This window comes from Mycetomoellerius zeteki, unplaced genomic scaffold (assembly GCF_001594055.1).
Source record: "Mycetomoellerius zeteki isolate Tzet28-1 unplaced genomic scaffold, Tzet1.0 scaffold106, whole genome shotgun sequence".
Classification (NCBI taxonomy): Eukaryota; Metazoa; Arthropoda; class Insecta; order Hymenoptera; family Formicidae; genus Mycetomoellerius; species Mycetomoellerius zeteki.
Genome location: NW_017255975.1, coordinates 2,160,611 through 2,172,001, shown reverse-complemented (window position 1 = coordinate 2,172,001; position 11,391 = coordinate 2,160,611). Strand labels below are relative to the sequence as shown.

The 11,391-nt window shown below is 33.9% G+C and overlaps 1 protein-coding gene across 1 annotated transcript in view; it reads left to right on the top strand.

The window, feature by feature from the left end:
• The first annotated feature begins 1,589 nt into the window (after window positions 1-1,589).
• The window catches only part of LOC108722466 (uncharacterized serine-rich protein C215.13-like), a 101,562-nt gene continuing 91,760 nt past the window's right edge, over window positions 1,590-11,391 (top strand). The window contains exons 1-2 of the mRNA XM_018447600.1: window positions 1,590-1,875; window positions 3,486-3,689. Coding sequence (XP_018303102.1) covers window positions 3,648-3,689 — 42 coding nt within the window. The 5' untranslated portion in view covers window positions 1,590-1,875; window positions 3,486-3,647. The remainder of the gene's footprint in view (window positions 1,876-3,485; window positions 3,690-11,391) is intronic.

The window sequence follows — 11,391 nt, the reverse complement described above, 5'->3', positions numbered from 1 at the left end:
CGAGGGGGAAAAATGTTATGGAATGATATCTATTCCAGTGGAAACGTTAAACAGTACTCTCAAGCTTAGCGTTTCTTCCCAGATCATTCCGATGTGTATTTTTCACACACTAAATACTGTATATTTCTAGTTGCGTCTAGAATTTTATTGCTGTTTTTATTAATCTTATTTAGTATATATAATTACTTTAAATTACCAGTTAAAAAAGCTAAAGTGCTTATATATCATTTTTTAAAAAAGCTTTTTGACAAAACTATTTATTATTATTTATTATCATACTCTCTCTCTTTCTTCAGTAGATTCTTCGTTACTGTCACTTTTTCTTGTTTCCGATATTTCGAGTTTGACGAGAAATAGCTGCGAGCGATTTAATCTGAACGTTCATTCTTTAAAAACGATCGCAAACTATCTTAAATCCGCGAAATGATTTCCTGCCGTGACTCGTTCATTGACAAAACGGGTTTTCGTATTGAGTATGTTGCGTCTGATGTAAGCTGATGTTTACGGCCAGCACGTGTTGCGCGTGAAATGCAGCGATGTCAGTAGCACAACGAACGTATCGCGATGTATCCCCGTCGTATCGTTTCTCTGCGATTCTTTTTGCTCTAAAATCACGAATTTATTTACTCGAAGAAAGATCAGCGCGTTTCGAATAGAGAAAGTCGAACAGAAAAATGTCAGAATAATATAAATAAGATCTTTAATTTTGATACACATCTGCAATTTAAAATAATAATAGTTGAATATAAGTTAACTCACTTATTCTATTCGCAAAATTACTTTCCTACATTCTGTTAAAATGTTACTAAAAATAATATTTTCAAGATCGGTTTTTTTAATAAATGATAAGTTATTTTATAAGTGTGAATTTTATATATATATATAATTGTAATACATAACGTTTTAAAGTATATTAATTTGAAGACGAAATTCTCATTTGAGAAAGATTAATTCATAAAATTATATTAAATTTGAAAAAATTATTTGTTATATTAATTTATTAAAATTTTTAATAGAAATTCAAAACAACAATATAGATAATGAACGTATCTTATTAAAAATCAATATAAGCTATAAAACTAACATTTAATTAATCAATATCAAAATATTATAGAAAGTCACACGTACACAAAATGTCTCTAAATTCACAGATACAATACTAATGTTTTCAAACAGATTAAAATACAATTGTCAAAAAATGAATCGTTATACTCCTTTTTAAAGTAAAACGTGTCGTACTTGTAAAAAAATAAGATCTCATTTCGGCTTCGAGTTTCATACCGCGCGTTCCGATACTTCCGATCGGTTCCGACGATTCGGCCGATCGCGTTGCATCGCGCCGAAACGTCGCAATCTGCATCCTATGCAGATTATGCGTGCGAGTTGCAGTTTCGCGTGCGAGGTTTATTTGCGTGCCGATAAGAGTGAGGCAGCGCGTTGTGAGGCCGACGCGATGTCGATGCCGAAGCTACCGGCGCGACAGTGATGTAACGGTGGAAAATAAAGCGGTGACTCGCCAATATGGATATTGGTACCGTGCGCTCGCTCGCTCGGTCGCATCGCGCGCGCGCACGCGTAAACACGCGCGTGTCGGCCCGCTGTTCGCGTAGAGCGCGCGTGAAGACGTGAACCAGGACTTTCCTACAATTCGGCCGGCAGTTTTTGGAAGTCGCCGCGTTGTACCGGGATGCGTTCGGTGACACGTGCGTGAACACCGTTATCGCGAGCTCGTCGAGACGTGTGTGCTGAAACATCGGACGCGAACGATCAATCCGCGAATCCAATCGTCCTATCTCTTACTCATGTGAATTACTAACGTGACCTCTTCCAGTATGAGTATTGCTACGTGGGACACGAACCGAATATAATTCACTGGTAAATTGAAAAAAAAATAGTACGATTAATCATTTGTTCGTGTATTATGATTTATGAGTAGTGATCTTGATAGGTGCAAACAAAAGCAACCATATCGTATCTGAATAGAAGTAAAAATTGTATGAACGTACTAACAGAAATTAACATTGTTCTTTATGTACTCTGGATAATATATATAGATTTAATTCGATTTTTCTTAATATTTCTATTTATCAGGGAATGATAAGTACATACAGGATGTTGTGCCATCTCGAAGATGTGAATTAATGTACTTCAACTGATCCATATTTTATGTTAATATATTTTCCTCTTTTTTCAACTTTTTTATTTGAGCATAATATTTTGAAATAGAGAAACAAGCGATTCAATTATCATTGAAAATATACGTATATCGTTGTTTGTTTTCGCTTTCGAACTTCTTTCTTTTCTTTTCTTTTTATTTTAGACAGTTTTTTATAATATTAAAGTAGAAATGTATATGTATATAAACAAACAATTTGCAAGTTATAAAATTAATGAATGAGTAGTAGTAACTTTATAATATCTCAAATATATATATATATATATTTACAATAACATAAATAATATTATAAATAATATTATTTAGTAGTAAAGAATCTCTTGACTAAAGAAGAAAGTATGATAATAATATGTAAGAGCAAAATAAAGTCTGTATAAAAGAAATATTTCAATACGAGCAAAAAATAAAAAAAACACAAATAAAAAACTTTTTATTTATATATATTATTTATATTTGATAGAGTAATAAATAATAATCCAATCAAGCAACGCGAAGAACTACGACTTTGAGTAACCTAAAAAAAACTTAGAGATTCCATCATACTCTATTTTTGTTGTAGAAAAAAGTTTCTGACGGCTGTCGAAATACTTATGGATCATTAATCATATATTAGTAAAAAAATTACTGCATATTATATATTAATTATAATCAAGAATATTACGCAATTATTAGGAAAGTTTAAAATTAGTAATCAATAGTGATCGTGCTTGGTTATAATTGATAACAATGTTCATACTGTAATTCATACTGTAAATTCATACTGTAAACGTAACTTTTTCAATTAATAATTATAAAATCAGAATTAATAACAAAACATTTTTATTCTTCCTTTAATTCTCTTTTTTTAAATTTATAACTTCATTGAAATTCTGCATAAATAATCTTGCGTTAAATCAATATTATCATTTAATTCACGATTTAAAAAAAAGAATATATATGTTGCAACGCGCGTTGTGCAGAATATTAAGACAAATAGCGCGGCTGGCAAAGCAAATTAAGGGGAAAATTAATTAAAATGTTGCAAGTGCGATCAATTAGCCACGCAATTAAGATCTTAATTACAGCCGCGTTCCATTTTATGGCCGCGCGCTGACATTTTTTCATGTTTTTAATTTACTCTTTTTCTCTTTTCTTCTCTGTTTCTAATAAGACTTGATTTTCGACGGATAATAACAAAAACAAAATAATAAAGCAAATTTGACGAAAGAGAAAAACGACTAATTGCTTCGCAACGCTTTCGCAGCAGCGATTTTTCGGCGCTGACTCTTAATTTTAAAAAACAATGCTGATGTACGACAACTTTCACAAGACAGGTTCTGATGCGTGCGTAATCAGGATGACGAGAACGAAATACGAGAGGAGAGAAGCGACCGACGAAGAGTTAGGCGATGTTTCGAACGGCGTAGACCAAAGAATTGTGGCAGTTTGACGCGGTTAATCAAGATCGTCACCGGGATCGATCACGGGAATCATGGGCAACGAATCATCCTGTTGCGCGTACCGTAATAAGAAGGTATGTAGGGTAAATATTTGCCAGTATTGCGATATATCATTGATGATACAAACAAGCAGGCCGCGCTCGCCAATATTTCCTAGTATTTGTAAAAGATGGCAGCACGCTGCCTTTTTGGAGCAAGATACTAGATTACGATAAGATTTACATCCGAAGTCAGCGCTAAATACGCCTGTAAGAAGCATTGGACCTCTTTGCGATTTTATGTCGAAATAAACGGTTTCGCGTAATTCTTCAAACATTAGAGGCATTATTTTTGACTATTTTGAAACAGCACCTGCTTGCAGATTTAAAATATTTCAAAATAGGATGCTCACATTTTTTTCTTTATATTTTTCAACTCCAAAAAGAAAACTGGTTACAAATCTAGCTTAATTTAATGGTCATTAAAAAATTTTTTTTTTTAAAGCCGAATGCTAGGTTACTGCCGGTTTTGTTATTGAGGTCACTAATATATAAAATATTAACTTACTTTCAATGGTACATTAGTATAAATTCAGTTGTGTTAATTTTTGCCCTTGTGTTGTTTTGTTTTATGGTTCTGCCAGCTTAAATATTAAACTGGCAGCGCTACTGTTTTCTTAGAAATAACATATAATATAAAATTGTTTCTGGTAAAACATAAATAGTACAAATTCAATCCTATTGATCTCTGATATTATTTTTCTTTTATTTTGAATTGGTCCTGCTAGCTTAATATTAATCGCGCCACGATTTTTTTTCGAAATGGCACAAGGTACAAAATTATCATTAATGGTACAACAAAATGAATACCAATAGGTACGAAAAATTCCAATAGGTACGATTTGATTCTGCTGATTTGGTCCTGCTAGCTTTATAGAGCTGATTCCGAAGGACGATCGTTTAAAGGTCACCGATATGCATACAGTTGTTCCTTTTTACACGACGAGAGAAGAGGAATCCGCCGATGGTACTTATAACGATCGGTTGCGCAGTCAGTCGAGCGGCATCATTAGATCTATCAATGTGTATACGAGGCAAAAACGCGTATTCTATAAGGAGATATCCATGGGAAGCGGGATAAACGGGCGTCCTCACGGGGAAGAGATTCCGTTTCTTTTTTATGCCTTTCATTACGATAAATATTGTGCATTTTGCAACTGTTGCGTGCGATGGAACGGGCACGCGGCCTTCGAATCGAGAATAACGAATGACCGCACAATATATGTGGTAGTTTATCTCCTAAAAACTATAAGAAAGTAAGATATTAGCTAAAATACGTTTTCTAAACTGTTCATCTTATTTATATTAAAAGTAATATTAAAAATCGATAATCGTAGATAATTAACATTTATAGTTCTAATCTCAATAAATTACGATATGAATTTTGAATAAATTATTGATTTAATGAAAATGAAAATTAAACTTAAATAGCACTAATGTTTCGTTAGCGTATTTTTGGCATTAGCGTTTTCGATATTACAATCTAAAATCTGTTAAATGTATATCAAAAATGAATTTTTCACGTAATAACAAAAAGATGAATTGTAGGACCATCCCTTGTTTCTTTTACCAAATTCTGTTCTCATTTGTTTAATAAGTGCTTCGTAGTCTGAGATGAACGTTATTCGACTTATTGAATTTTATTTAATGAATAAAAAAGTTCAAATTCTAATAAAAGAGAAATCTGCAATAATTATCGCGTGTTGTATGCCAAAGAAAAGACTTTCTCTAAAAATTTCTTTCTTCACTTAGTAGCGCAATTAACATTAAACAAAAATTGTATCAAACTGCTGTGACACCGGATAGAGTTAATATCTGGCGACAAAGCCCGTTTATAATCTCGTTACTTCCCGTTAACGCGTATAAGAATAACATATTTACAATGCTAATAATGTTGCGAAGACTTATGAAAAAATACGAATTGTATTAGTAACGTGATATTTTTCATTAGTAAACAAGAAACTCTTAATAACTCTCTTAGTAACAATCTCATCTTCACCAAAACTACTATTCAACAAAATTGGTGTCATAATAATGTATTTAATTAAAATCGAAATTAAGTATTTAAATTTTAATAAAATTGGAAAATTGCGCAAAGCGATAGAAATACTCCCATCACTGACAGTAGATCGATTATTGATATTCTTTTTTAGAAAGGCGGTTTACGTTAAGGCGCGCGCTTCTCCATTGTGTGAGTATCCAATAGATCACAATAGATACACCGGCATCTTGTAATAGTGAACATCGAAACAGCATGAAAAATCTCACGAAGAATAGCATGAATAGGGAATAGCCATTAAAATAATAAAAATCTTAAATTTCAATGTTTTCAAATGAAGTAGGGGGAATCACGTTTAGAATCTCTGAATATCTGAATTACTACGAGCTTTCAGTGAAGCACCATTATTCTAGAGCTACGTAACTCTGTTACGCATATTTTATCAAGAATCCATACTAAAAGACACACGCCACGTCCTAGCAATAGGCCTTCTTTTTAGCTGAACTTCTCGCACGGTTCATTTTTTTGCCTTTTCTTCTCCAAAGTGGAGAGAAAAGGAAGAAAGATGAATCAGCCAAGAACTTCAACTAAAAAGAACAGACCAAATAAATCGACAAATTACTATTTGCTTGGGCACAGAATACTCAATCAAGTTCTACGCTACATCGTGCAATAACAGCAAAAAGGGAACCGGAAGGAGTAGCGGTACTGCACGAAGAAAACCCAGCTGATGGATAACGTTATCCCTCGATGACATTTAAGGGCAGACTGTAAATATAAGAATTACACCGGATTCTCTCACGAGGGTGACGATGGCAAATTAAAGCATTCGCGGAGAAAACACGTGCGGATAGTGAGTCTAGATCGCGGCCACTAACAAGGACCTTTCGACGGTGACGCGATTGACGAAATGGAGAAACGAAATGGAAAACAACACTAACACATTCCTCGTATTAATCCAAAATAGATGGTGGTCAAATGGTAAACCGTTGAGGGCATTGCGGTATACAGATTCGGAGCATTTCTAGGAAATATTTGCATATTATTAAGCATTGCTTAGGCGTTAGCGGGCACTACTAAGCATTGTTTAGGCGTTTGCGGGCAATGCTAGGCATTGCGAAAACGTTAGTGGGGACTAATAGGTATTGCGAAAGCGTTAGCGGGTACTACTAGGCATTGATTAGGCTTTTGCGGCCATTGCTAGGCATTGTGAAAGCGTTAGTGGGTACTACTAAGTATTGATTAGGCGATTTGCGGGCACGACTAGGCATTTCGAAAGCCTTAGGGGGCACTACTAGGTATTGGTTACGCGTTAGCGGGCACTACTAGGCATTGGTTAGGCTTTTGCCGACACTAGTAAGCATTGCGAAAGCGTTAGCGGGCACTACTGAACATTTGTTAGGCTTTTGCAGGTATGCCAAGCATTGTGAAAACGTTAGAGGACACTACTAGTCATTGCGAAAGCGTTAGCGGGAATTACTAAGCATTGGGAAAGTGTTAGCGGGCACTACTAGGTATTGGTTAGGCGTTTGCGGGCACTACTAGGCATTGCGAAAGCGTTAGCGGGCACTACTAAGCATTGGTTAGGCGTTTGCGGGCACTGCTAGGCATTGCGAAAGCGTTAGCGGGTACTATTAGACATTGCCTAAGCGATAGCGAGCACTACCAAGCATTACTTATGCGTTGGCACGCACTACTAGGCATTGGATAGGCGTTTGCGGGCACTACTTGGCATTGCGAAAGTGTTAGCGGTCACTAATAGGCATTGCTTAAGCGATAGTAAGCACTACTAAGCATTGCTTAGGCGTTGGCGGGCATTACTAGACATTGCGAAAGCGTTAGCGGGCACTTCTATGCATTGGTTAGGCTTTTGCGAGCATTATTAGGCATTACTGGACATTAGTAGGCATTACTAGACATTAGTAGGCATTGCTGAGCATTAGCGGGCAATATTAGGCATTTAATGGGAGTTACTAGGCATTAGTTGGTATTATTAGCCATTAGTAGACATTAATTAGAAAATTTGTTAGTAATGTCCACAAATTATTCATTAGTAGACATTTGTGTACAGTCAGAAGCAATGAGGTTGCGACACTTTTTTTCGGATGAGTTTAAGAATACGCGTTCAAGTTCAGGATGCGAATCCCTCTCTTGTGCAATGAATGAATATGATCGTATGAGGTTTGTTAAATGTCTGTACAATGTGTAGCATAAATTTAAATGTTATGCGTCGCAAAAAATTCGTGAAATATCAGTTGAACACAGCTTATAAGCAATATAATAATTTTTATAATTTTTATGATTTTTATAATTTTTTATAATTTAATAATTAATTAATAGTAAATTAATAAAATTTTTATCATTAAATAAGAGAAATAAATAAATGTATGCTATGCCATTTGTTTTTATTAAGTTTTGAAAATTACAGAGTCCAAGTGGCGACCATTTTTTTCGATACACATTCGAAGCTGATTTCTGAAAGTTTCCATCACTCGAGCAGTAATTTGAGGCGATATTCCTGTAATTTCTTTTTAAGGCTGTATTCTTTTTAAGGCTGAACCTGTAGCTCTAAAATTTGAAACCCACAACAGTATTGTTTTGCGATCTGGAACTGGAGCATGTCTACCAAGCGCGAAGTGAGTACGAAAAGTTCTTTGCGTCGTAATCACAGATTCGTTACTTTTCAAAAATGTTTCGATAACGAAGGCACGATGCTCACCCGTCCAATTCATGACGACAACTGAAATGGCAAGGCGTGAGCTACCAACCGACTACGCTAAGCTCCCCCTCTCTTCAATGATTCGGGCACAGTAGCGGTGCAAAATGTGGGAGATCATTTTGCCGGACCCTGTATAATTAGATTTAAATTAATAATCAATTAATAATTATTAATTTGTAATTTTTATAACACTTTATAAATTATAACTGTTAACTCGTAATTATAACTCGTAATATATAACTCTTTATAACACTTTCATATTTTAAATGAAATAAATATACAACATGATACATGCACACTATTATTTACTTATATAATATTAAAATATATAAACACACATTAATACAATTATACGTTTACACACTGACAATTATTATGTATAATATTAAATTTATTAATAATATATTAAATTTATTAATAAGTGTAATACTACATATATTAAGTTATTATTGAGTATATTATTAATTATTATTTTATTATATGTTATTATTATATGTTATTTATAATACGCTGGTAATTATATTGCTAGCTCCAAATAATCCAGATAACAACAACATGTCTGTGTCATTGTTACTGATATGTTGTTCACAATTATAATATGTATTGCTATAAAGAATTGTAGCAACTAATAATTCCTATTTGTGGTAAATTAATGTTGTCACGATGGATAGCAATTTTCTAGTAATTTATTCTGTAATCTCAAATCATCTATTAAATCTTTAACAAAACTTTTTATATAAAATTTGTGATAACTCATGAATTTCGCGCGACGCGTAATATTTCAATTAATGCTACACATTGTATAGACATTTGACAAACCTCATGATCATATTCATTCGTTGCACAAGAGAGGGATTCGCATTCTGAACTTGACCGCGTATTCTTAAACTTTTCATTCGAAAAAAAGTCGCAACCTCGTGTCTGTGAAGTTAGCACCCCAACATTGTAATTCCATAGTTCTGATCAGAATTCCCGTTTCCTTTCGTCGAGACGAAGAGTTTTCTATAATTTATAACAAGAGTTCCGCTTAATAATTATTCATAAATAATTTTTTTTAAATGGGGTGCTAACTTCTCAGCGAAATTCGAGATCGAATAATTCTGAGCGGCTCAATTGTTTCATTTCGTGAATGACTAGAATTCCTGTGATACAAAAAAAATTTTTGAAAAATAAAAAAAAGTTAAAAATTTTTGAAAAATCAATTTTTAGATACAATAGTTCTGATTAGAGTTCCTGCTTCCTTTTAACGAGACGAAGAGTTCTCTGAATTTTTTAATGCAGGATTCCGTTAATAATAATAATTTTTTAAAAATGGGGTGCTAACTTCTCAGCAAAATTCGAGATCGAAGAGGTCTGAGCAGCTTAATAGCTTTATTTTGTCAATATCTAGAGTTCCTGATACATAAAAAACAATTTTGACAAACAAAAAAATATATAAAAAAATAAACAATTTTTTATCACTTATTGAATTTCGTCTATCTTGAAAACCGTTGGTTAAATCGCTTTATCACCTCATACTTTTCGATAGAACTCGTTGAGAACTACCCAAAACGATAATCAGAACTACTGGCACTCTCAAAAAATTTTTCGATGTCGGATTTAGAAAATTTTCATCGATGGAGCTCAAATGTCGCTGTTGATAATATCACAAATTCACCACCGCTCAAGCGGGAAAGATACTAGATCACCCGACGGGAATCAATCTCTCGATCCCGCCATCTTGGGTTCTTCTCTATTCGAGAGTCGATTCTCGCGGTTACTATTCGCCTCTCTGTATTCTAGTACCCCCTGCTCGCTTACCGTTCGTGGTCGTATACACAGACGCGTCTATACTAGGACTCGCTATTATACGTTTAAACGAAAATACGTTTACACCTATAATTAGTATATCCGTTTATTAGAAACGTTTTTCTGAATATACAGTACTGGACAAAATAAAGTACGCATTCCAAACATTTTCACATTTATGTAAATAACTCGCCAGTCCTGGCAGATAGCATAATGATGAATGAGGTAAAAGAAAGATATTTTAGTCTTTGTGTGTAATGATTACAAAAATTTCAAAAACAATTCGAAATCCTTTAATAGTCAAGTCTGATACATTTATAATCAAATTTATCATGGACAAAATAAAGTACGCAAGTGAAAAAAAAAGTGTAATAAAGACAAAGTTTATAATTAATATTTTGTATGACCACCTTTTGCTTGTATGACGGCTTGCAAACGTCGAGGCATACTTTCGACAAGGTTTTGGATGTGTTGCTGATCGATATTTTTCCATGCTTTCATCAATGCTTCCAACAATTTAATTTTATTCGTTACTTCCCCTTTATCAAGCTTCAGGTCCAAAATCGACCACAAATTTTCAATTGGATTCAGATCTGGCGATTGCGCTGGCCAATCGAGCAGTTTGATCCCAGAAGTATGAAAAAAAGCGGTAGTTTCACAAGCGGTATGTTTGGGATCATCATCTTGTTGAAAAATGAATTTGTTCTCCAGACCAACCTTTAGCAGAGACTTTTCTAAAGGACCCCGCACAAAACCTATGGAAAATGATTTTCGGTCAAATTGGCTGAAATTTCACTATGTTATAGTTTTCGCCATGCTGATAAAAAGTTATCATTACACCAAGTCCCAAAAGTCAGTATTTCCCAAGATATATAGCGTCAAAGTAATGAAATATGATCATCCGCAGTAGTAAGATGTATGTTATAAGTATAAGTGATACATTGATATTTATTCACGAAATAAATAAAAATCGATTTTCACACACACACACACACACACACACACACACACACACATATATGTAATAAATATTTAGTTCTGCAATATATATGTATATACAGGGTGGGGCAAAAGTATCGGACCGGTGAAATATCTTGAAAAATATAAGTTTTACAAAAAATTGTTTCAAATGAAAGTTATAGGGCTTAAAAATATTTATTGTATTTACCGATTTTAGAAGATTGATTTTGGGTGGCGTTGCCAAGGTAAAAAATCAGTTGTTTTCACGGCTA